This window comes from Tarenaya hassleriana, unplaced genomic scaffold (assembly GCF_000463585.1).
Source record: "Tarenaya hassleriana unplaced genomic scaffold, ASM46358v1 Cleome2, whole genome shotgun sequence".
Lineage (NCBI taxonomy): Eukaryota > Viridiplantae > Streptophyta > Magnoliopsida > Brassicales > Cleomaceae > Tarenaya > Tarenaya hassleriana.
The window spans coordinates 1864254-1889570 of NW_010965372.1; the positions used below are offsets into that span (position 1 = coordinate 1864254).

At 39.7% G+C, this 25317-nt stretch overlaps 7 protein-coding genes across 10 annotated transcripts in view; 5 read left to right on the forward strand and 2 right to left on the reverse strand.

Moving 5' to 3' along the window:
* The window catches only part of LOC104811681 (transmembrane protein 245-like), a 2759-nt gene extending 1550 nt beyond the window's left edge, over window positions 1-1209 (forward strand). Inside the window, exons 3-4 of the mRNA XM_010538454.2 lie at window positions 1-773; window positions 870-1209. Of these exons, the coding sequence (XP_010536756.1) occupies window positions 1-773; window positions 870-965 (869 nt within the window). The 3' untranslated portion in view covers window positions 966-1209. The remainder of the gene's footprint in view (window positions 774-869) is intronic.
* A 1560-nt stretch (window positions 1210-2769) lies between these two features.
* Window positions 2770-5504, forward strand: LOC104811682 (calcineurin B-like protein 3). Its single transcript, XM_010538456.1, has 9 exons — window positions 2770-2902; window positions 3731-3801; window positions 3885-4039; window positions 4230-4312; window positions 4431-4490; window positions 4573-4681; window positions 4790-4923; window positions 5051-5163; window positions 5265-5504. Exons 3-9 carry the CDS (start codon window positions 3916-3918, stop codon window positions 5320-5322), a joined length of 681 nt encoding a protein of 226 aa, XP_010536758.1. The 5' UTR covers window positions 2770-2902; window positions 3731-3801; window positions 3885-3915; the 3' UTR covers window positions 5323-5504.
* Window positions 5505-5644: 140 nt separating this feature from the next.
* Window positions 5645-8742, reverse strand: LOC104811683 (heat shock protein 90-2-like). Of its 2 annotated transcripts, XM_010538458.2 has the most exons (4): window positions 8516-8742; window positions 7951-8092; window positions 5997-7848; window positions 5645-5899 (listed from the first exon to the last, which is right to left on the reverse strand). In XM_010538458.2, the coding sequence occupies exons 1-3, from the start codon at window positions 8636-8638 to the stop codon at window positions 6011-6013; spliced, it is 2103 nt and encodes a 700-aa protein (XP_010536760.1). In that variant the 5' UTR covers window positions 8639-8742; the 3' UTR covers window positions 5645-5899; window positions 5997-6010. The 2 variants fall into 2 exon arrangements, with proteins under 2 accessions (XP_010536760.1, XP_010536759.1); XM_010538457.2 differs by having other exon boundaries at window positions 5647-7848.
* A 226-nt stretch (window positions 8743-8968) lies between these two features.
* LOC104811685 (peptidyl-prolyl cis-trans isomerase FKBP16-1, chloroplastic) lies at window positions 8969-11118 on the forward strand. 3 transcript variants are annotated; one of them, XM_010538462.2, is made up of 8 exons: window positions 8969-9079; window positions 9272-9364; window positions 9755-9789; window positions 10182-10275; window positions 10384-10444; window positions 10569-10614; window positions 10703-10773; window positions 10883-11118. In XM_010538462.2, exons 1-8 carry the CDS (start codon window positions 9036-9038, stop codon window positions 10958-10960), a joined length of 522 nt encoding a protein of 173 aa, XP_010536764.1. In that variant the 5' UTR covers window positions 8969-9035; the 3' UTR covers window positions 10961-11118. The 3 variants fall into 3 exon arrangements, with proteins under 3 accessions (XP_010536764.1, XP_010536762.1, XP_010536763.1); XM_010538460.2 differs by having other exon boundaries at window positions 8970-9079; window positions 9188-9364; XM_010538461.2 differs by having other exon boundaries at window positions 8988-9079; window positions 9160-9364.
* Window positions 11119-11261: 143 nt separating this feature from the next.
* On the forward strand, window positions 11262-13264 carry LOC104811684 (protein transport protein SFT2-like). The gene is made up of 4 exons (XM_010538459.2): window positions 11262-11615; window positions 12231-12498; window positions 12590-12694; window positions 13012-13264. Exons 1-4 carry the CDS (start codon window positions 11437-11439, stop codon window positions 13120-13122), a joined length of 663 nt encoding a protein of 220 aa, XP_010536761.1. The 5' UTR covers window positions 11262-11436; the 3' UTR covers window positions 13123-13264.
* A 6071-nt stretch (window positions 13265-19335) lies between these two features.
* Window positions 19336-22871, forward strand: LOC104811686 (probable LRR receptor-like serine/threonine-protein kinase At4g26540). The gene is made up of 2 exons (XM_010538463.1): window positions 19336-22237; window positions 22333-22871. Exons 1-2 carry the CDS (start codon window positions 19426-19428, stop codon window positions 22782-22784), a joined length of 3264 nt encoding a protein of 1087 aa, XP_010536765.1. The 5' UTR covers window positions 19336-19425; the 3' UTR covers window positions 22785-22871.
* Window positions 22872-24899: 2028 nt separating this feature from the next.
* The window catches only part of LOC104811687 (uridine kinase-like protein 4), a 4789-nt gene continuing 4371 nt past the window's right edge, over window positions 24900-25317 (reverse strand). Inside the window, exon 16 of the mRNA XM_010538465.2 lies at window positions 24900-25119. The gene's annotated coding sequence lies outside the window, so the exon portion shown is untranslated. The remainder of the gene's footprint in view (window positions 25120-25317) is intronic.

Genomic DNA, 25317 nt, shown 5'->3' on the forward strand with positions numbered 1-25317 from the left:
CCGCTCTTCTTTCCCCATCTCCATACACCGATAAGCTCTTGAGTTTGAGGACGAGGGTCCGGAATCAAGAATGGGGTCAGATCTATTCGGAGCTCGATGTGATTTTTAGGGAACTGATAATCACCCAGGAAGATCTCGTGGAGAAGGCGAAAGGGTTTGCTGTTAAGGGAATGGAAGTCTCACAACGGGTATTTGCCAGCAGTGCCTCGGTTGTAGGAGGCGGCGCTAAATTCGTGTTCTCGATCGGGAACTCGATCGTTTCCGGGGCAGCAGAATTCATCAATTTCGTCTCTCAGTCGATGGTTTTCTTCTGGGTTCTATACGTTCTGATCACATCAGAATCTGGGGGAGTAACGGAGCAAGTCATGAACATGCTCCCAATCTCGCCAACTGCAAGAATCAGATCAGTCGAGGTCCTTGACCTCGCCATCTCGAGTGTTCTTCTCGCAACTGCAGAAATCGCCATCTTCCAAGGATGTCTCACCTGGCTCTTGTTCAGGCTGTACAATATCCACTTCTTGTACATGTCAACCGTTCTCGCCTTCCTCAGCGCTCTCTTACCAGTCTTCCCGAACTGGTTTGCGACAGTTCCCGCAGCCTTGGAGCTTGTCCTGGAGGGAAGATACATAATGGCGGTGACCTTATCCATTATCCACCTCGTGCTTATAGACTATGGAGTGTCCGAGATACAGGACGACATACCGGGATCCAACGCCTTCTTAACCGGGCTAAGCATCATCGGCGGGATGACTCTGTTTCCCTCTGCCCTCGAGGTGCGTTCTTTTTGCTCGGGGTTGACCGAAGAATACGTGTTCTTGAACGGAAAAAACGATATGTAAAGATTCTTTTCGGGTCTGGATCTATTGCAGGGAGCGATTATGGGACCGTTGATGACAACTGTGGTGATCGCCCTGAAGGATCTGTACGCAGAGTTTGTTCTAAACGATCTGAAGAAGACTGAGTGAGCAGTCGATCTCTGTTTCGGCAGAAGCTTGGAAGCTTTCTTCAATGGCGGGATATGGTTGGATTCAGAGAACATTGTATACATTTGGAGAGATGATGAATTCTGCATTTGCTTGGATGCTGTTTGGTTGATATTTTTACTGTGCAGGGTCCGTCCTCCATTGTTGTCTAGTGATTTTTATTCTTGGAAAAAAAAAACCTTGTATTATGTCTGAAATTTTGGGAAAAGGCTTGATTTTTAAGGTATATGTCTGAATTTAAAAAGCCCCGAATATAAATATATATTCAAATAATTTATTCACAAAAGCCTCGAATGAAATATAGAAGAAAATAATTAGCGTGCAAAAAAACATTTTTTTTTTCAAATTCATGCTCATATATTCATACATGGAAACATAAGTGGCATAAATTCGTGGCTAATTTACAAAATCTGATGTAAATTAATAGAATATCCAAATATATATATATTATATCATGTATGGATGATGACAGTAACATGAATTAAAAATATCAAAGTCTATTTTTGATATTTGAAAAAGAAACGGGAAGAAAATCGTGAGCACGTGGTAAAAGGATGACCACCAACATTAAAGAACCATGCCAACAAACTTTGTCAAAAGGCTATATTTAGCTTGTTCAAAATCGTTTACGTGTCCCACAAGTTACATAAATAACAACGTTAGAGAGAGACACCCCTTCTTTATGTTCGTCAAAATCCCTCGAGCCCTAACCCTAATGGAGAGAGAGGAACAAACCCTAACGCAGGAGAGTTGGACTCCGAAACTCGCAAAGATCAAACCTAAACTCCCCGAGAAACTTGCCCTGCAAGAAACCAAGAAAACAAGCCAATTCCACGCTTCTCCCAAGGTGGTTATCGCCGGCGGCGAGGCCACGTCAGCATCGCCGTCTCCGTCTGGGAAGGTGAGGCTGAATTGCCTGTGTTCTCCGACGACCCACGCCGGTTCGTTCAGGTGTAGGCACCACCGCGTCACCGCCTTGACACGTGGCTCGTCCGTCGGGTCTAATCTTGGCTCCCTATTGGCTTCCAAATTGGGCCGACTCAGTGATTCTCTCAAGGCCCAATAGGCCCTTTCCATTATTGTTGTATTGTATACCGTCGGTTATGATTTGATTTTCCGGTTTGTGTTTGGTTTGAAGATCCGGGTTTGTAAGCTTTCCATTATAATGTCCTTGTCGTATTTAATTTTGGGAGTTAATGATGAAAGTCATATCGCTTCTTCTCGTATTCTTCCTCGTAAATTAATTGCTTCCACTGTTGTGGAATATATATTTTTGGTAAATAAATGTTCTTAAAATTTCTGAAGATTTAAATTATAAATCTGTTATTGGTGGAGAAATAATTCTTTTTCCATAAAATTGTAAATACTTTTTTGTTTGTCTTGAGATCTATATAAAATTTGGAAAATACCAATTGACCAATCGAATGGCAAAAGGGTAATTAGTCTCTGAGAATAAAATGATTATGATTGAGATTTTGGATTCTATCTCGTCTGAGACAAGTAAATATGATGTCATAATTATCATATTTAATTTAATCTTGTCGTATTTTGGTTTCGGGACGTGAAACGACGTCGTAGGAAGCAACGCCATATAATTGACTGCACGATGTGGGATTTTATCCAGCGGTTTATTTCGAGACTTTCCAGCCTTGGTTCCAACTGTATCAACATCGTGTAATTCAAAATCTATTTTATTTTAAAATATTTTAAATGTAAATAATTTTTAAAAAATTGATTTTATTTTTTTTAATTGCGTAGTTTGATTATTATGATTTTTCCGGGTTTTTGTTTTCCGAACAAATACAATTCTCTCTCCTCCTCGCTTACCGATCAGTCTCGCGTCTCAACCGCAACCACCGCAAGCTTCATCTGAGGCTTCGCCGGAGCCACCGCGGAGAGGCCTCTTCGTCGGCCGTGATGTAAGCCTTTTTACCTTGCTCTCTCACAAATTCTCCGTTCGCTTTGCCTCTCGTTCGGTTTTCCGGTAAAATCGCGAGGAAAAGCCAGAATTGAATATATCGAATTCTCTGGAAATCCTTAGCAGCCAAGCAGATCCTTTGTGCTGCCTTTGCGTTTCATATCGTGCTCTTCGGTTTCGGATTGCCTTTATTTGTAGTTTGTGAATCCGGGCGCTTCGGAATCTAAAATCGCTGGATTCGTGCCTGAGTTCTGTTTCGAGATTGGGTTGATGTATGCTGAGGTTTACGGCAAGCTTCGATCCGTGTGTTTTGTGTTTCAGTTGAGCTCGTTGGGAATCGGGATTGTTTCATCTCTTTCTCGTGGTGTTTCTCATTTGTTAAATTGGACCTATTGATATTGATACCTCAAAAAATAATTTCCTGTAAAGTTTGACGCTTTTGGGTTATTCCCAGACAATTTGGTTTTTAATCGGTTTGTTCAATCCAAGTTGCCTAATAATGCCCTAAATCAACAAGGATTGATGAAATGCAATGCGTAGATAACATATTAGGTGTATAAATGTGAGATCTCGTTCATGAGAAGAATGCATTGTTGAGCTGAAAGAAATTAGACTCTCTCCATGAAGTGCTTCTTTCCCTTTTATGTCTACATATTCTACCGTGAATGATTATTTGACTGTGGCTTTAATGATCAGTCGGAGAGAATTGGATTTCAACATCAGGATTCTTGTTTGCCTTTTCTTTGTCTCGCTTTTGAATTCCCTTTGTCACCATTTTCTGCTGTTGTGAGCTAGAAGCTAAGTGATCGTTTTTCCTTTCTATGGACAGATATTCTTAACGACAGTCGAATTTCGCGTTACTCTGCTGCTTTTACTGACAAAACAGGAGATGGTTAAAAGGTATGTTTATGTAAAGATGCCCTTAGGTTTTGTTGAGTTTGCCCTGACACAACACAACTTCTTAACCATTATGTTATCTACAGGCATGGGGAGTTTTGATTCACTAGAGATATCATGTCTCAGTGCGTAGACGGTTTCAAACATTTGTGCACCTCCTTTTTGCGATGTTTCGATATCGATTTATACAAGCAATCAGGAGGCCTTGGAGACCCCGAACTGCTTGCAAGAGAGACAGTTTGTATGTTTATCGACTTTGATGTTAAGTCAGGCTTTTCAATCTTTTGTTAATAAGACAAGATTTCCACATCGTGGATGGATTTCCACTGTGTTTAGATTCAGTTATATGATTCTAGTGTATGTCACTCTTGTCGTCGATGTCATCCATTCAAGGAATTTGAGTATTTCTAACGAACTTTGCTTGATTGCAGTTAGTGTGAGTGAAATAGAAGCTCTTTATGAGCTCTTCAAGAAAATCAGCAGCGCCGTGATTGATGATGGCCTGATAAACAAGGTATGATTAATACAATCTTTCCCATTTGTATGTGCTTATTATTAGCTCCTAATAATCTTCCTCCTTGGGTTTTTCTCCCCAACTGCTTCATAATGTTGTGTTATTGTTATATCTCTAGGAAGAGTTTCAGTTGGCCTTATTCAAGACGAATAAAAAAGAGAGCTTGTTTGCCGATCGGGTACGTATCTCTGCCAAAAGTGTTTTATTTTCTACTTAGTCATTTATCAAGACCCGACACATGAAAAAGCATTTGACCACAGGTATTTGACTTGTTCGACACGAAGCACAATGGAATACTGGGGTTTGAGGAGTTTGCACGCGCGCTCTCTGTCTTTCATCCAAATGCGCCTATAGACGATAAGATCGACTGTGCGTCTCAAGTTATTAGTTATCTTTAAAAAAAAAGGAACCGAGTCAAAATCTCCTCCGATGGGGTTTCTCGGTGTGAGTGTTTATTAATGAAAACCGTATTTGCAGTTTCGTTTCAGCTGTATGATCTGAAGCAGCAAGGCTTCATAGAGAGGCAGGAGGTGAAGCAGATGGTGGTGGCTACACTTGCCGAGTCTGGGATGAACCTGTCTGATGAAGTCATCGAGAGTATAATCGACAAGGTACGACTCCCTACAATGCTATACATATACATACACGTGTATATATATATACGTGTGTGTGTGTATTCTCCATAGTTGGTTATGGACAGTAGATTGGATTGAAGAGGGTGAAAGTGACATGTGGCAGACGTTCGAAGAAGCGGACACGAAACACGACGGGAAGATAGACAAGGAGGAGTGGAGAAACCTTGTGATCAGGCATCCATCCCTTCTGAAGAACATGACTCTTCAGTATCTCAAGTGAGTCTCCTCTCCAAATTGCCAAAACACTTCTCTTCGGACCATGTGGGTGTGTTGTTTCTTGGGGTGATTGGGTGTTAATGTGGTGGGTGATTGTGCAGGGATATCACGACCACTTTCCCGAGCTTTGTGTTCCATTCCCAGGTTGAGGACACCTGATGCATCTGAGAGGTTTGTTTTGTGTTGTCTTATTTTCGTTTGGGGAAAAAAAACAAGCTCTTTCTCAAGATTTTTGTTGTCTCTCTCTGCACATTTGTTTGTTGTTTTATTTTTATTTTATTCCCATTTGCATCTGTAGATACATTCCGAATCTTTGCAATGTCTACCAAAGCTTATTATTATTGCCCGAGAAAAAAAATTGCTCATGAACTTGAAAACCGGAGGTGAAATTTAGCTTATGCCTTGTTGCTTGCGCTGTTGTATACAATATATATACATATATATGTTTGCATCACCAATATAGCTGTCCAGGGCGTGCGTGTCTGAAATCAAAACTAAATTCTTGAATTTTTAGTTTTTAAAGAGATACATAAGGCATAGCTAGACCCCAAACATAGATGAGTAATTTCCATAGTTTCATGAATAACAAAGCTTACCGACCATGTAACGTTTTATACTACGGACCACAGTCTGGGAAGGGCATGTGCCCAAATAGAAGAAACCGGCAGGAATCGTTCGGAATTAGAGATTACGCGATAAAATGTCGCCAACAACAGCAACTAGCAGCAGAGTTGAGCTACAAAACCCGAAACGGACAAAGGTTTCTCAACTTGGAAAGGGAGGATAAAAAGAAAAGGGTATTGTCTTAAAACGATTAAAAAAAAAAACTGCACCAGTGATATCAGACTTAGTCGACTTCCTCCATCTTGCTTCCCTCAGCCTCAGCGTCGTCTTCAAGTGGAGGCATGTCGGCATCCCCCTCGGTCTCCCCAGCTTCGTCGTCAATGCTCAGACCGAGTTTCAGCATCCTATGGATCCTGCTCCCGAACGTGTTCGGGTCATCGAGACTGAACCCCGATGTCAACAGAGCCGTCTCAAACAGCAGCAGCACAAGATCCTTCACCGACTTATCGTTCTTGTCGGCATCGGCCCTCTTCCTCAGCTCATCCATGATGGGATTCTCCGGGTTTATCTCCATCGTCTTCTTGCTCGACATGTACCCCGCCATGCTACTGTCCCTCAACGCCTGTGCCTTCATTATCCTCTCCATGTTGGCCGTCCATCCGTACTCTCCCGTCACCAGACAGCACGGTGAGTCCACCACACGGTCCGAGACCACAACCTTCTCCACCTTGTCTCCCAGCACATCCTTTATCACCTTGCACAGACCCTCAAACTTCTCCTTCTGCTCTTCCTTCTTCTTCTTCTCGTCCTCGGACTCTTCGAGTTTCAGACCCTCCTTGGTGGCAGAGACGAGTTTCTTCCCCTCAAATTCCTTCAGCTGTCCGATCGCGTATTCGTCGATTGCATCGACCATGAACAGGACTTCGTACCCTTTCTTCTTCAGCTTCTCGAGGAAAGGGGAGTTCTCTACGGCCTTCTTGCTCTCGCCAGTGATGTAGTAAATGTCCTGCTGTCCTTCCTTCATCCTCGTCACGTAGTCCTTGAGACTTGTCAACTCGTCACCGCTCTTGGTGGAGTGGTAGCGGAGCAGCTCCGCAATCTTGGTCCTGTTCTGGGAATCCTCATGGATACCGAGCTTGAGGTTCTTCGAGAACGCCTCGTAGAATTTGTTGTAGTCTTCCTTGTTCTCAGCGATCTCGAAGAAGAGCTCGATGCATTTCTTCACCAGGTTCTTGCGTATAACCTTGAGGATCTTGTTCTGCTGCAGCATCTCTCTCGAGATGTTGAGAGGCAAGTCCTCGGAATCGACAATACCCTTCACAAAGCCGAGGTACTCTGGGATGATCTCTTCACAGTTGTCCATGATGAAGACACGTCGGACATAGAGCTTTATGTTGTTGGGTTTCTTCTTCGTGTCGAACAGATCGAACGGAGCTCTCTTGGGGACAAAGAGAATTGCCTTGAACTCGAGCTGTCCTTCAACCGAGAAGTGCTTGACGGCCAAATGCTCTTCCCAGTCATTGGAAAGACTCTTGTAGAAAGCAGCGTACTCCTCCTTGGTGATTTCCTCAGGTTTCCTCATCCAGATCGGCTTCTGCTTGTTCACAAGAGACCATTCATGAGAAACCTCCTTGATCTTCTTCTTTTTCTTCTCTTCCTTCTCTTTCTCCTCATCTACCTCTTCAACTTTTCCTTCTTCATCCTTCTTCTCTTCCTCGTCCTCGTCATCAGAGATCTCCTTCTCGATTGTCTTCTCAACCCACAGAGAGATCGGGTAGCTGATGAACTCAGAGTGCTTCTTGATCAAATCCTTGAGCCGACGCTCCTCAAGGTACTCTAGTTGGTCTTCCTTGAGGTGGAGAGTAATCTTGGTACCCCTACCAAGGATCTCCCCAGAGGTATCTCTGGTCACTGTGAAGGACCCACCGGCTTGGGACTCCCACACATATTGCTCATCATCGTTGTGCTTTGTTGTGACAACGACCTTATCAGCAACCAAGTAAGCCGAGTAGAAACCAACACCGAACTGCCCGATCATGCTCACATCAGCACCAGCTGCCAATGCCTCCATGAATTCCTTGGTACCAGACCTGGCAATCGTACCGAGGTTGTTGACCAAATCTGCACAACACAACAACAGAACATCAGGGAAAGATATATGAAATAGTCAGCCACAAAAAAGCAGAAAATCTTTCATGCTCTGTCTGCAACATTAGTACTCACCTGCCTTGGTCATCCCGACCCCACTGTCAATAATAGACAAGGTGTTGCTGGCCTTGTCAGGGATGATGTGGATGAAGAGCTCTGGCTGAGCATCGAGCTTGCTCTTGTCGGTCAAAGACTCAAATCTAATCTTGTCCAGAGCCTGTTCATGAGAAATGAAGGGTAACCAGGTCAAACGAATAAATTCACGAGTACAAGCCACTGGTCAGAACATAACCGACAACAAAAGGCAATTCGATACTATGATTGTTAGATCACTGCGGTTACACTTTGTAAAGATTATCGAATAATTCTTACTCCTAGTCTTTCAGATATTAGCTCAATCAAGCCCCAGACTCCAATTCCGATCAAAACCTACTTAAAATGAATCCCTGATCAACACTACGGAGATTATCGTCAGAACGTAACCTACAAACCTATAACCCACTCAGCTACCGCAATTACACTCTCACACATGTAGACCTAACGAGCAGAAATGCATACTTTCTCACAAGCACATCAAATCCACACACATACATAGAGCTAGAGAGATAGAGAGAGAGAGAGAGATGGAGAGAATACGTACATCGGAGGAGTTGCTGATGAGCTCACGGAGAAAGATCTCCTTGTTGCTGTAAAAGGTGTTGATAATAAGACTGAGCAGCTGGTTGATCTCCGCCTGGAAGGCAAACGTCTCAGTGTCCGCCATCTCCGAACCACAACGACCTCTAGGGTTTCGCAACGGAAGACGAAGAAGTATAGATCGACACAATTGAAGTGAATTTCCCTTTGAAGCAGAATGCGAGAGATGCTTGACGTGGAACGATTGAAGATTATATAGTGGGATTCTCTAGGGTTTCTAGATCCTTCTGTGAAATGGGAAATGTAAACTCACTCGCCAAGAGAGCGCGTGTATCAATCTCCATTCAAACCAAAAAAAATACGTGAATATATGTACTATTTATTTATAAATCTATAAATTTTAAATTTTAAAAACACTATATATTTTGAAGAGTTTTTTATGTTAAAAAAAACAATAAGAGAAAAAATAAAGCGTCTTTATCCACAAACTGGAGGGGTGGCCAAAATCGACGGCTACGGAGATAATGGAGATCGTTCATCTTCTTCCTCGTCCTTTCTCGCCTCCAAGGTGAGATTCAAATTCTTCGTTATGGCATTGTTGATTGTGGGATTTGATTTGATTGGTTTGGCTTTCTTGGGATTTGGAAGTGACGTTGCCGGTGATTGAACTGAGCAGTGTGTCGAACAACTCTAGGAATGGAATTTCCGGAATGCTTCGTGTTCGATTCTCGTCGATTAAGACCGTAGAGTTTCCGCGTAGGATGTTTTTGCAGCTCTCTGGGTTGGGTTCGGTCCTGTCGCTCCTCGATCTTCCTGGTTTGGCGGCTGAGATGAAGGAACCTGAAGTGACTAGGTAAAACAAGTATCGTCTTTGAGCTGTTCTATTACTGAATTAGCCGAAATGAACTCTCTTTAGACCGTGAATTGTAATAGCTCTACTCGTTACGCGCCATGTTCATGCTTTGTACTGAGGAGAGAGGTTGTTAATTTGATCATACTCTGATCATTTGGGCTTCCCTTTCAATGTGTTTTATGTCATCCATGGTGCAAAAGATCTAAAAGGCCATGCAACGTGGGAAAGGATTATCTTTTAACTTATGAACTGGATTGAGTTGCAGTGTGAGAAAGTTGGATGATATGAAGACGGAGAAGAAGAATTTCTTTCCACTCGTTGCTTGTTCAATAGTTCCTGGATTAAATATCTCATCCTATGTTTACTTTGTTTGGTGATTGAAGAACCCAGGACTTTGAAGCTCCCTAGTGGTGTGCGAATTCAAGGTACTATCCCTGTCAGAGGATTCTGCTGCTTGTTCTGTTTCTTCAGATAACTATAGAACACATAGAAATAAGCAAAGACTGATGATCCTGGATTGAATTTGGCTTGGGATGGAAACCAAAGTGCTCTATGGCCTCCAACAAAACTAGATCTATTGAGCTTAGGATTCCCGTAGGTGGTTTATTCTTGAGACTGTGGCTACACAATATAATAACCATGGTGTGGCAAGATTCTCGCGGATGTTAATTTGATGGAAAACTATATCACAGATGGTCACAATAGATTTTCTGACAAGGTCAGGATTAGGATACTTGTCTAAATGAAAAGGAAGTGATGGATACTCTGCCTTGTTGTCTGTGTATTGGATTCTCAACTTGTGGTTGTCCTTTCGCAGAGATTCTTGAAGGGGAAGGACCAGAAGCTCATGAAGGTGACCTGGTTGAGGTGAACTATGTTTGCAGGCGTGCAAATGGATATTTTGTTCATAGGTAATTTCATGATAAACCCTCATGGCCCTGTGGAATCTCCATCAGATCCTGTACTATATATTTCATGCAAAGTTGGTACCTTTTAACACTTCTCATGTCTTAATCCAGTACTGTGGACCAATTCAGTGGAGAGAGCTCTCCTGTCAAACTTCCGTTGGATGAGGACCAAGTACTTCCCCTCAACCCAGCATTCATAAACTGGAGTTGGAGTTTATATACGACATGTTGCCTATCTGTGTATAATGTGATATGGTGATCGAAAGGAATAAGCTTTTTCTTTCTTTTCACGGCAGATCATAAAGGGCTTGAAGGAAGTCTTAATGGGCATGAGAGTTGGAGGTAAAACCGGAAAACCACCACAATTTTCTGGTCCTTTGATGTACTTCCTGTTCCTGTGACGAAATTCTCTCCCATATATTTGGCCCAGGAAAGCGTAGAGCTTTGATACCTCCGTCTGAAGGGTACGTAAAGGAGACACTGAAGCCGATCCCCGAAGAGGTAACCTCGTCTTCCTTCTACCTCATGCCATCTGGCCAATGTTACATCTCAATCTCAAACGCTCTGTCTCATCATATTCCATTCTGTCTATGTGGTGTTGTGAATGCAGTTTGGACCACGTCGTAGCCTTCTGTCTCATGCCAAAGAGCCGCTGGTCTTTGAGGTTCAGCTCTTGAAAGTGTTATAACTGTGTCGTTTGTTTGGCAGAGTTTCTGACCTTGGTTATGGTGTTTTGCCTTGTCACTGCCACAAAAACCTCGGATTTGGAGTTTGGAAGATGAACATGCGTGTATATGTGTGTATCTGCTTTCCACTTCCATTCATATTAAAATTAGGTTTGATTGATTGGGAAACCATTATATCATTACTGAGTTTGATGGGTTTGTTCTTCGTAGTGGAATTTTGGCAAATCTCAAAAGAGAAATGCTTGAAGAACGTTTCTAAATATTTCTCTTTTATTTTCTTTATATATATATACGTACATACATACCCTCATATAAGATTAAATACCGGGAAGAGACGCTTTTCGAGAGATTCGCAGATCAACGTGATATAATAGCTCGAGCTCGAATTCGAATTCGAATTCCTTTCTTCTTCTACGTTCTACGATTGTTTTTTTTTTCTGGCTGTTTGATTTTCCTGGGAAATTTTAGAAACCTAGAGATGCAAGGGTGGTTTTCGATGAGCGGAGATCAGCAGCAAACGGGGACGTCTCTCCTCGCCGATTGGAATTCATACGCTGCATCGCAAGATGCTGATGCCGGAGGAGGCGGAAGCTTCGGGTTCGATATCGAATCCGCCGTTAGATCTGCCAACGACACTGTTTCCGGCACATTCAGTGTGTAAGCCTTATGATCTCTTCTCGAATCTGGGGGGCCTTTCGATGGATCCCGCTGCTCTTTTGGGTTTATCTAATGATTTGAATTTGGGAATATGAGATTTTGTGTGTGTTCGTGAGAATCTGGGTGCTCGTGAATCAGTGCAGTAGACTGAGAATCTGAATCTGGGCAATTGCGATTTAGATTATTTGTGGTGGAGAAGAGCTACTTTGGTAGATTTCTTGATGAGAACTGCTCATACTCGGATTCTTCATAGCGAAGGATTCTGATAAGTTCTTCAGTTACTGCATCATCAAAGGTATTTGGTATATCGTTACGAATCTTCCATGAAAGGAGCTCTCTTGTTGATAATCATTGTATAGAGTTGTAGAAGTGTGCTGAAATTAAGAGAATTGGGAGCAGAGTTCAGATTTTTAGATCGTCCCTAGAACTTTAGGTTGATGCGTTTGCTTACATTTGCCCTGAGCCGGAACTATGGACCTTGTAAGATGATCGATGTCTGTTATGTTCAGAGCTGCTTGACGAACTGTATGTGTGCCCTTATATTGGTGTTTATAAGTGAAAATGTTCATCTGTCCATTTTTATGTTTCATTGTCTCTGAACCCAAATGGTTTCAGGGTTTCAAAAGGAGTTAGAGATCTACCCGGGAATCTGCAGTCGGCGACCAGCAGTATGTCTTCGGGAAAAGCTCTGATGTATTTTGGTCTATTTCTTGCAACCGGTGTATTCTTCATCTTCATTGCTTTTACAATGTTCCTTCCGGTCATGGTGATTATGCCTCAGAAATTCGCAATCTGTTTCACCCTCGGATGCGGATTCATTATCGGATCCTTCTTTGCTCTCCGTGGCCCACAGAATCAGCTTTCACATATGTCATCAAAAGAGGTATATCATCCCCCAAACCATAATCTTGTCTTCTGTCATGTCTGAAAATCACTTGCCAATTTTTTTTGTTATCTGTTGTTTTTTTCTCCAGAGACTTCCTTTAACCCTAGGTTTCATTGGCACAATGGTTGGTACCATATATGTCTCAATGGTCCTCCATAGCTACATCCTCTCCGTGCTCTTCTCTGTGTTGCAGGTAAGTACGTGGCTTCATCTACAATACACTATCCATGTTTGCAAATTCTCCTCTCTAGTTCTTGCTTCGAACATGATAGCTGTTTTAGACTCTCTGGACATGAAGTTATGAAATATGATGGATCAATTAGGATTATCTGCTGCTTTATCTTGAACTATATCAAACCATAGTATTTGCAGATTACCGTAGAATAACATGAACTGTTCTTTCCCTCTTCTCATTCATCATCGGTCTAAAACAATCATAACGGCTATTGCTTTGGAGCATCCATGTCGAATTCAGGAATTATGCTGACAATCTGCTCCATGAATCAACAGGTTCTAGCACTGGGTTACTACTGTATTTCCTACTTCCCGGGCGGATCATCCAGCATGAAGTTTCTTAGTTCCGCCCTCACGTCTTCCGTGCTAAGGGTTTTCGGGAGATGAGCTTACGAGAAAAGACGTATTAAAGATCTTGTCCTTGATCATGTTAGAAAGAAAAATGCTTGATGATGATGTTTGCTGCAGTTTCTCTGTGATGTTCCTTTAGCAACAGAAGAAGATGGAAATGGGATCAGTTTTGTTATAAGCTTGTCTCTATTGTGTTTCTAACGTCAAATTTTACCAAATGGGCCCTAATTAGAAACCAAATGCCTTTGGTTTAGCTTTGAACCACAATTATCCAAGTGATTTTCTTTATGATTATTGTTAGCGATGTCATTTTGCTTATTCATCGATTTGTCAAACCAATCCTAATGAGATATAATAACCGATTTCTCTAAATCTGAAAAATCAAAATCAAACCGAATCGATTAAAAAAATTACCGAAAAACAATAATTTTTTATATTAAAAGTGAATTCGAATTGAACCGAAATTTATATATAAACCGAGTGATTATAGCTTTTTTATAATCGAAATAATTGAATCCGAAAATATAACCAAATCGAATCCGAATCCGAGATGGCCACCTAATTATTGTTTTTTCCTCCAAACAAATTGTTGAAACACGGTTACACACAATAGAATTTTGGGGCTTATAAAATGGGCCCCGCTATGTTAAAAGATTTTGCCTACTTTGGAACCGGCTTTAATCAAGATTATCAAACTTTGATTATCTTCTTTTATTTTATTTTTTATTTTTTTAAATGTTGAAACACGCAACAGTTGTACATATCTCTTGTTATGCCATTGAGAGTTGGGCCCAACATGGAAGTTTTGGGCTTACACATTGGGCCCCACGATGTAAAGACCGACTTTAATTAGCATTCTAATTTTGACCGTTGATAAAAAAATATTAAAAATACGAGGGCCTCGGCATTATTGTCGCAAGTGATAGTTTTCTTTGTTTAAAGAGAAAGTCTCCCGGCATAAGACAAGGAGCCTCTACGTATATCTTTCGACCTTCTTCTTTTTTGGGCATAATATAATTAATATATAACATATTTTCAATCATACATTTTTATACTATTCCGTTTTTATTTGTGGAAAAAAAAATTAACAAAAAAAAATATGTTATTTGTGTTAAGTTATGTAAAGAAATATGAGAAGCGAAACCCGAGTCCGGGAAACAAGGAAAAAATAAGGGACCAAAGAATATTTGACCCTCTAATATGGACCTTCCATTACATTAAACCCCTTTTATAACACTATTATATTATTTGATTACACGTAATAATAATATCTCGATTTTTTAAAATTAAATCTTAAAACAATTGATTAGTTGACAGCAAAAGCCCATCTTCTCCACTAAGCCATCTCAGTTTTTAAAAGCACACTGCAGATTAGGTATAGTCCAAAGTTCGTCATATTTATATGTATATTATTTTTCTTTTCACAAAAGCCATGGTAAAAAAATAATAAAAAGGCAAATAAAAAGGCTAAAAATATCATTATTCCAAATATTAAAATAACAGGAAAAAAAAAAGAGGAAAGAAGAAAAAAGATAAATCAAGCGGAAAGGTAAAAAAAAAGCTGAGAAAATTAAACGAGTGGAAAAGGAGAAAATAAAGGTAAATACATATCTCAAATACACACACACACACACGTATATATATACACATATTTATTTATATGGGTGTATAGATATGTGTCATCTGGTAAGTGATGATTAGATGGCCAAACACTATTGCCTAAGCAAAGAATATATATACAAATAATTTTCTTTTAATTCATGATGAAAGTAAAATATATTTTGCAGTAATTTCCGAATGAAAATTATGAATAAATAATAATTAGATTATGCAGAGTTGTTGTTATTATTATTATATGAAAGTAGTACTAAAGGCAAATCATATAATAAAACACATAACGATAAATTGAAAAGAGAGGGGCGCATATCTTTTCAAAGGGGAGGACAAAGTGACAAATCTTGTTTTGGAGGCACGTAACGTAAATATATCAATAATTGAACACTATATTTAAATTTAAATTTTTTGGTTATTGCATTGTGTTATCTTATTTTTTTTGTATTCTTCAAGTACATGTAATGCATGATGGATTAGGTGTGCAAATCCATAGGCTCGAGGGGTGAGCATGCACGTGTGGTTCCTGTCACCCCCTAAAGCTCCTTATGATGGTTCCCCTCTTATAACACCGTATTGGGCCCCATTTCACATCATAACATACATACATACATACCATACCATACCATAACATACATATAAGTTTTTGTAATATATGTTTTGGCTCGCCTAAAAGAATATACTAATGTTAAAGAAATTTAAATATGGATCTCAATTTGAATTATATGAAGAAAAAAAATTGTAAGGTCAAATTTCATATAGAATGGGTTTTTTATAAGATGTGTACTCATAGTTATATTTTAGTAGACATGGATGTAGACTTACTATTTTGCAAGTATAGTATATAGTATATATATTTGTCTTCTTAAGACAGGGGTGTAGTGCATGCATGATTGGTGCAACCAATGAATGTTTATTAACATGGTCACCCATGAGAAATTAAAAAAAAAATACATTATCGCCAATATAATATATATATATATATATATGCATTGGATCGTCAAATTAATAATAAAGAATAATATAAATTTTGATCGAACCCCATTTTTTTTTCTTTTTTTTTGTTACGATGGGAAACCCCTATCCTACAATCCTTCGGGTCGGACATCGGACACCGCAACACCTCTCAACCCATGGACCGGACGAGAACGATATCAGGACAGCATCGCGGACCTAAGAAAACTCACTGTACTCCTATGCAGTAGCCGACAAACCACGCAGAGCAGGTAAACCAGCCTCTTAAAACTGACCGGTTCAAAAAAAGTTTTCATACATGGGTTTCGAACCCACAACCTCTTGCTAGAGAGGAATTGTCAGACTCCCCTCGTATTAATAATAAAGAATAATATAAATCGACCTCCATTTCTTTTCCACACTTAAGTATTTTATTGACACCAATTACATTCTTGGATTGCTTCTCCTAGTGTGTACCCACAAGGGACCAAGTGGAAAATTTTAAACTTAAAATCCGAAATACAGACAAAAAAAATTAACTATATATATATATATATATATGTATATATATATATACATTGCCCATCACAGATCACAATCGTCCCGTTGTTAGCATTCACATAATGGCGTGATTAAGCGATTAAGAAACTCTTAATCAAACCACATAAGCACAAAGACACATGTGTTAGGCCACTCGACATGTGATGAGATCTCTGACCTAATCTATATTCTAATCAAAACGTGATTTAGATTCAGATCTTGCTCGCGGCCTGTCTTCAACTCTCCATTTTCATCTTGTGACTTGTCTTAATTTTGTTATATATATTATCACCATTTATCATTACAAATAATAATAATAATAAATAAATAAAACATGCGAGTGATACACTACAATCCTTTTAATCCTCTATTTATATTACACTATATGCTTAAATAATTTTACATTTACTCAACGTCTTCCTTCAGTTAACAAATAAGTAAATATTATATACACTGTTATATCGATATAAATTTAATGACGTTATTAATTATATCCTTGTTTGTTATGGTCTCAGTGATAAAACGACTTGGGTTAATATTACTTTATATGGCTTATACAGAATAGTTTTGAGATTTTCCGTAGTAAATTTATCAAATCAAATAACTTAAATCTATTCAATTAAATAATTTTAAAAGGTTAAAAAAATTGAATTTATAATTTTTGAATTTTGTTAATTTTAAAAATCCTTTTCAATGCCATTTTTTTTACTTCTGTAATTCATATAATATATATATATATATATATACACACACATATATTGCAATATTATTAGGGTAGATCTCTTGATAGCATATTATTTGACACAAATATAGTAATTTACCTTTAAATGATATTATATCTACTTAACATTAACACATTTATTACCAACCACAGGCATCGTCGGTGACTTTATCTAATGCTAACTAAAACTTAATTTTTTAGAGTTTAAACATTTTTAGATAATAATAAAAATTATTTATTGTGGTCACATTTTTACAGCCTATGCAATTTGTTTTTTTTTTCTTTAAAAATATAGAAAATGTTCGAATCTTTTATTTGAAATTTAAAAATAAATTCAAATGCAATGCACTTTGGCAATAAAAAAACAATGAAAAACAATAAAAGGGACCATTTATAAGATTTCACAAGAAAATATTCACAAAAATGGCAAAATCCAGTTGGGTCTTTGTTTTTTCTCTTACACCTTTTGCTGTCTCTTTACTTCCTTCTTGTTTGTTGGCTTTTGGTTCTCTTTTCACTTTAATCTCCCCATGGACCATTCTATTTAACTCATCATATATTTTTGGTTTTTAATTTTATTACATATTCCGACCATAATTTCTGCCTCTTTCTATATTTTTAAAATAAAAATTAATTAATTATTCCAATCATGAGAATTTCATTCATTTAAAACCCTTCATCTGTCCAATTATTTGTTTTCTTATAGTATTTAAAATTTGTTATCACAAAAACATTTCGATATATGATTTCTATAAATAAAAATGTATAGTTCTTTCTAAATGTTGGCGTTACTCTTTAGCGAAATTGTTAATATTTGTCTGTATACAAAAAATAAACTAATTATTGCTTTATAAATTATATAATTACGTATTATTCTGTTTAAATCGATAAAATTCGTTCTTATTGAAAATAAATAATTTCATAATGTCTAGATTCTTGTAAAGTTTGTTAGTTGGCCCATATGTTTTATTTAATATATGTCGTATTGTAGATCCGATAGTGCCATTTTTATGAAAAATGAACTCGTTACCATTAATGCATAACAATAATGCATCTTCTATTATGAAAAAGAATATTTGTGCTCTATAAAGTAACAAACGGTCCAAATAATGAAATGAACATAGTTACTATATATCGCCAATTTCGTATGCAATTTACGGCAATTAGAATACCCACTATAAAAAACTAATTATTTTTAGAATAAACAACAATATTGGAAATGGTCCATATATATATATATATATATATATATATATAAAATTTTGGAGTAGCTACAATGGCATGTGTCATGAGATGGGTGTTCAATCTCATGACATGATGATGATGCTTGACTCATGAACTTGAATTTATCATTTTTCTCCATTTATTTTTTTTTTATTTTCTTAAAATCTACCGCTTGGACTATATTTTCTGAGAATCTAATATTTGAAATCGAATATCATAAATATTAAAATGTCACAAAAATCAAGGTTTATGTTTTAAATGCGATAATTCATTTTGTATAAGTGTAGAAACAGGCAAAATTAATCATGAAAAATTGTGGCAGCCTCAAAGAAATTCAAATATACGATACATTTTTGTTATTATTTTGGAAAAAAATTAGTGTAAACAAATTGTGATATGTGTATAATGCATATAATAAGCATTTATGCATGATGGTGTATGCATGAGTATTACAGCTAGAGAAATGGACCGACAAGATGAACAGACGTGGCAGAAGATTAACTAAACATATTTTAATCTTCACATAAATTCCGGGCTTGAATTGCATGTGCATTTCACTCTTCAGATTCCTTTGTTTTACTTTTAGTTATCGAATTCAGACCCAAAGTAGATCTCTGATTTTCTTTATTTATTTATTTATTTATTATTATTATTATAAATCACCACCATATACCCACTTCCTAAAAATAATAAATTCGCTTACTTTTTTTTTTCTTCTAACCATGTAAACTACTAATTGATAAATGCATTCTATTATTATGATTATTAGTATTATTTCATATTGGAAAAGACAAACGAAAAATAACAAAGAAGAGAAGGGGGAAGAGAAGAGGTGGGGGTGGCAAAACCATGAAGTTGGTGCAGTGAAAGTGAAAGATGGACATCTCATTCTCCTTTTAGCCTTATGTCATTTTCCACTCTCATTCTTATAATTTTGTTTATATATATTTTTTGCAATAATTTCCTTTTTTTAGTTCCCATAATTACAGATTATTTTTTATTCATGCCCTTAGGAAATTTTGTTGGTTTCAAAACTGATGGCCTTATTAGATGTAACATTAATATTCTTTTATTTACCCAAAAACATTAACCATTTATTAAAATTTAAAAAAAATTAAGTTTACGATAGGGATTTTTGTTTCAACTTTTTGGGATCCACATTCTCTCTCTCTCTCTCTCTCTATTTATTTCTATAAACAAAATCTAAAACTAGACAGCTCCATGGCCTTCTCTGCTTTACAATCCCAACGCACACTTCTCTCCTTCTCCTTCTTCGAATCTCTTCTCCGATGCCACGAAACCGTAGCTTCTCCTTCTTTTTCGTTCTCTTCCTAGTTTCCATCTTCTTCTTCATCTTCCCCTGCTTCTCCATTGACGAGCAGGGTCAAGCTCTCTTGTCATGGAAATCCCAACTTAACATCTCCGGCGCCGCCTTGGCTTCCTGGACCGCCGGAGATTCCAGTCCCTGCAAATGGGTCGGGATCAGATGCAACCGGAGAGGCCAAGTCACCGAGATTCAGCTCAAAGGCACGGCGGACTTGCAAGGTCCGCCGCCGGTGAGTCTCCGGTCACTCAACTCACTCACTTCCCTCGTCTTGTCCGGCGTCAATCTCACCGGACCAATCCCCGACGAGCTCGGAGACTTGTCGGGGCTCGAGGTTCTCGACCTGTCCGATAATTCTCTGTCTGGCGGAATCCCGGTCGGAATCTTTAGGCTCAAGAAACTCAGGATGTTGTACCTGAACACGAATTTCCTCGAAGGACAGATTCCGTCTGAGATCGGGAATCTCTCCGGCCTCGTCGAACTGACGTTCTACGACAACCAGTTGAGTGGAGAGATTCCGAGGAGAATCGGAGAGTTGAAGAATCTACGAGTTCTCCGTGGAGGTGGGAACAAGAATCTCAGAGGTAAGATTCCTTGGGAGATAGGTAACTGCGAGAATCTTGTGATGTTGGGTCTCGCCGAGACGAGTCTCTCCGGTGTAATTCCGGCGTCGATCGGGAATCTGAAACGTGTTCAGACAATAGCTCTGTACACTTCGCTCCTGTCCGGTCCGATCCCAGAAGAAATCGGCAACTGTGCTGAGCTGCAGAATCTATACTTGTACCAGAATTCGATTTCGGGTTCGATTCCTAGGACCATTGGGAATCTCAAGAAGTTGCAGAGTCTGCTCCTATGGCAGAACAATCTTGTCGGGACAATCCCGGTCGAGCTCGGGAACTGCCTCGATCTCTGGCTTGTCGATTTGTCTGAAAATCTCCTCACCGGAAGCATCCCGAGGAGTTTCGGTAACCTAAAGAATCTCCAGGAGCTTCAGCTCAGCGTTAACCAGATATCGGGAACGATCCCTGAGGAACTCGCGAATTGCACGAAGCTGACGCATTTGGAAATCGACAACAACCTGATATCCGGCGAGATTCCGCCATTGATGGGCAACCTGAAAAGCTTGACGATGTTTTTCGCGTGGCAGAACAAGTTAACCGGAAACATCCCATACAGTCTATCCCAATGTGAAGAGCTTCAAGCTCTCGATCTTTCTTACAACAGCCTCTCTGGTTCGATCCCGAAAGATATTTTCCGGTTACGAAATCTGACAAAGCTTCTGCTTCTGTCCAACGACTTGTCCGGATTCATACCACCCGACATAGGAAACTGCACGAATCTGTACCGACTGAGACTAAACGGTAACAGACTCGCCGGAAATCTCCCGGCGGAGATGGGTAACCTGAAAAATCTAAACTTTCTCGATTTGAGCAACAACCATCTTGTCGGAAGCATCCCTCCGTCCATCTCAGGATGCTTCAGCCTCGAGTTTCTCGATCTTCACTCGAACGGTCTCATGGGTTCATTGCCGAATACACTCCCCACCAGCTTGCAGTTTATCGACGTCTCTGATAACTCTCTCACGGGTCTTCTTCCTCGTGGAATCGGATCGCTGAATGAGCTGACAAAGCTCAATCTCGCAAGAAACCGTCTTTCCGGTGAGATTCCGAGGGAAATATTGTCCTGTCGGAATCTACAGCTTCTCAATCTCGGCGACAATGCGTTCACCGGCGAAATTCCCGGCGAATTGGGTCGTATTCCGTCTCTGGCGATCTCTCTGAACCTCAGCTGCAATGGGTTTGTCGGAGAAATCCCTTCGGAATTCGCCGGCCTGATCAAACTCGGAGTTCTCGACATCTCACACAACAGACTCGCCGGAAACTTGAATGTCTTAGCGAATCTGCAGAACCTTGTCTCTCTCAATGTCTCCTTCAACGATTTCTCCGGCGAATTGCCCAACACTCCGTTCTTCCGGAAGCTCCCTCTCGCCGATCTCGCATCCAACAAGGGTCTCTACATCTCCAATGGCATCTCAACTCAATCCGACAGCCTCGAAACCTCGAGCCGACACAAATCAGCGATGAAACTAACCATGTCGATCCTCGTCAGCGCAAGCGCCGTCCTCGTCCTGCTCGCGGTCTACACTCTGGTCCGAGCCCGAATCGACGGAAAGCGTCTCCTCGAAGAAGAAGATTCTTGGGAAGTGACCCTTTATCAGAAACTCGATTTCTCCGTAGACGACATCGTCAAGAATCTGACATCTGCCAACGTAATCGGAACCGGAAGCTCCGGCGTCGTCTACCGCGTCACTATTCCCTCCGGCGAGACCCTCGCCGTGAAAAAGATGTGGTCGACGGAAGAAACCGGAGCGTTCAACTCCGAGATCAACACGCTCGGTTCGATCCGACACAGGAACATCATTCGACTTCTGGGTTGGGGCTCGAACCGCAATTTGAAGCTCCTGTTCTACGACTATCTCCCCAACGGAAGCCTGAGTTCTCTGCTTCACGGCGCCGGAAAAGGCGGCGGCACTGATTGGGAAGCGAGATACGACGTCGTTCTGGGTGTGGCCCACGCGCTGGCTTATCTCCACCACGACTGCGTCCCCTCGATTCTCCACGGCGACGTCAAGGCCATGAACGTTCTGTTAGGCCCCCGGTTCGAACCGTACCTAGCCGATTTCGGTTTAGCCAGAACCGTAATAACCAGTCACACCAATTCTAGTAAACCGAACCAACGACCTCTCCTGGCCGGTTCATACGGGTACATGGCCCCTGGTAAGTAATAACTCCATCTAATTTCGTAATTTCACGTTGGTTATGTCTAAATGTTAGGAATCTAACAGTCCATCTTGTGATTTTTGCGATTACAGAACATGCCTCGGGCCAACGGATAACCGAGAAGAGCGACGTGTACAGTTTCGGGATCGTATTGTTAGAGGTTCTGACGGGAAAACACCCGTTGGACCCGGGACTACCGGGCGGTGCACATTTGGGTCAATGGGTTCGGGACCACTTGGCCGGAAAAAACGAACCGGGAGAACTTCTCGACCCCAAGTTCCGTGGTCGGTCCGACCCGATAATGCATGAGATGCTTCAAACCCTAGCCGTCGCATTCTTATGCATTAGCCACAAGGCCGAGGATCGGCCCATGATGAGAGACGTGGTGGCTATGCTCAACGAGATTAGGCACGTTGACGCGGGAGGCCGGCCAGAGAGCGACGTCATCAAAGCAGGAGGGAAACCCCAGCCGTCGGAGAGATTAGTTGGCTCGTCCCATGGATCGTCTAACTGTTCGTTTGCGTTTTCGGACGAGTCTGTATAAATTAAAAAAAAAATTAATTTTCGTATATGATATGATATGTTAGATTCTATTTAATCCAAATTTATGGAAATAGGTCGAAGTAATTTATTTCGTTAGCTTAATTCGCAAGTAATGTAACCAAAATAAAATGAAAATTAGACATAAATAATGATAAGGAAAGATGGGAATGGATGCTTGTTTTTTTGGGAACGTAAAACGCCACAACAAAACACACATGGTAGGATGTTCTGTTCTCACCTTTTTTTTTTAAATACTTTTTGTTAGACCCATAACAATATATTCATTTTTTTTTTACAAGTACATATGATTGGTTATCTTGATTTTGATTTTGTAATCGACCGATTTTTTTTAATCGGACATCCTTCACCAAAGACCCAGATTAATTTCGTGACTATAAATCAGTCATTTGATTTGGATTATTTGTTCCCTCCCCAAATTTGAAATTTGAATTCGGGACGGGACAAACACTTTACGTTTTTTTAAACCGGTTGAATTAACCAAAATTTAGGTTAATCGACCGTCTTCACATGAACATATAAAAGCTTGCTAATTTATGTAACACAATGTATAGTACATACAAGGACTCCATGAACCAAAACGATAAAAACGAATTCAGAGAATATAATTATTGAAGGGGGGGAAGAGAGAGAGGAGAGGAGTGTTTGGAGTTACATGAAGATGGAAAGATTCTCTCTAGTGTTGTTTATTAGCTTATTTTTTTTTTTAAGGGAAGAGAGAGGCTTTAGACAGAAGGGAGTGGATCACGTGGACCCACGCGCCTCCCATCACATGAGCATGTGCTGTCTCGGAACATGACTTTCCATCCAACATTGGCTGTACGAATTACCCCTCTTATATAATATTATATACATACATATATACCCATATGTACGTGTATATGTGAAGAGATTGTGTTTGAAGGCTTTGCTCTTTGGAGAAAAATCCCCATTGTGCACATAATGAAGCACATGCAGTGCCATGTCACGACAATCGTGGTTTGCGGGTTCTGCTTCTCTTCGTTTTTGTACTAGATGATTGTGACTACTATCTCCCATGTACATTTAATTTCGAATATCTCTAATCGAATCAATGATTTTTTTTATAATCCAAAAATTTATCGGATATTTGATCCAATTACATCTTTCAAAAGATCGAAGAATCCAAGTGAATATCTTTCTCAAAATAAAGATTCGAACTAAGTTTGAGAAGAAGTCCAACCAATGAATTGAAATGAAGATGTATGTCTTTATTGTTCAATGGTTATGTTTATAATATTTTCTTAATATATATATATATATATATATATAATGTTGAAGGCGGAAATTTTTAATAAATCGATCGGACCACGAAACATCGATGTCATGTGGGGTTCGCATATTACATTGTACATGATGCTAGAACGGTGCAACCATATGGTGGGTTTGGGGTATAATAGCCCTTACCCTTCTCTAATACGGCACATGAACATGACACCTTGACACAACTCACCCGAAAACAGAAATTAAAAAAGGTGACATAAGAGAGATATGAACAAAGTGTATCTATACATATACATGTGTATATATATATATATATATATTATATGCCCAAAATAGAAGTTTTCATACTTGATCATGTTATTTAAAACGTTAACGTAAGATGAGATCGTCTCGGGATGAATAAACAACAGTAGACTGAGAACTTCATTGACATTTGCATGGCATGGCATGGCATCCGACAGAAGCTACCGAACCAATGATGGCTTGGCTTCCTCGTAATGTTCGGAGAGCATTACGACATATCCCATGATGATGATGATGATAATGATGAATGATGTTTACCCCTTTGGCATGTTACTCTCTATTCCTTCGTGTTTTTGGATACCAACAGTGTTTTTTTTATTACACATCTCATATATTCGTTAACAGAGCCTCTCTCATATCAAAATGTCAAGTTGAATCCCTATTTCCGAAGATATTTCCGGCGTTTTCCCCCGGCGACGGCGCGTGTGGCCCAAATCCCCCGGAACTCAGATTGAGGGTTTAATACAAATCCTCCGTGGGACCCACTTCCGCATCCAAGGGGGAATCCATTGCGGGAAAAACAAAATCTATTCTCAAGAAGACAGAACACGGCTAACACATGAAACACGGATCAAACTCCAACATTATACGGTTAACCCACGTCACATATACATATCGAGTGTACGTATACACACACAGACACACCCAAAAACCACTAAAGCTGGCGCCTTTCACAGATTTTAGATCTCGGAGGTAACTGTGTACTTGTCCACAAAGGCATACAGGGTTTGCTTGTAGGGCAAGAAACGAGATCTGGACAATGACTTCAGAACCTGCAGCCATTTTTTTTTTGTATATACAGATGATATCACAAGGAATATACTGTTAGAATCAAAGCACAACCTGCTTTTGTCCTAAGCAGTAGCTTCCATGGAAACCAACAGTGTATTATGGATATGGAGTCTCATATGTTCAGGGATATATATATATATATATATATATATATATATATATATATATATGTATGTGTG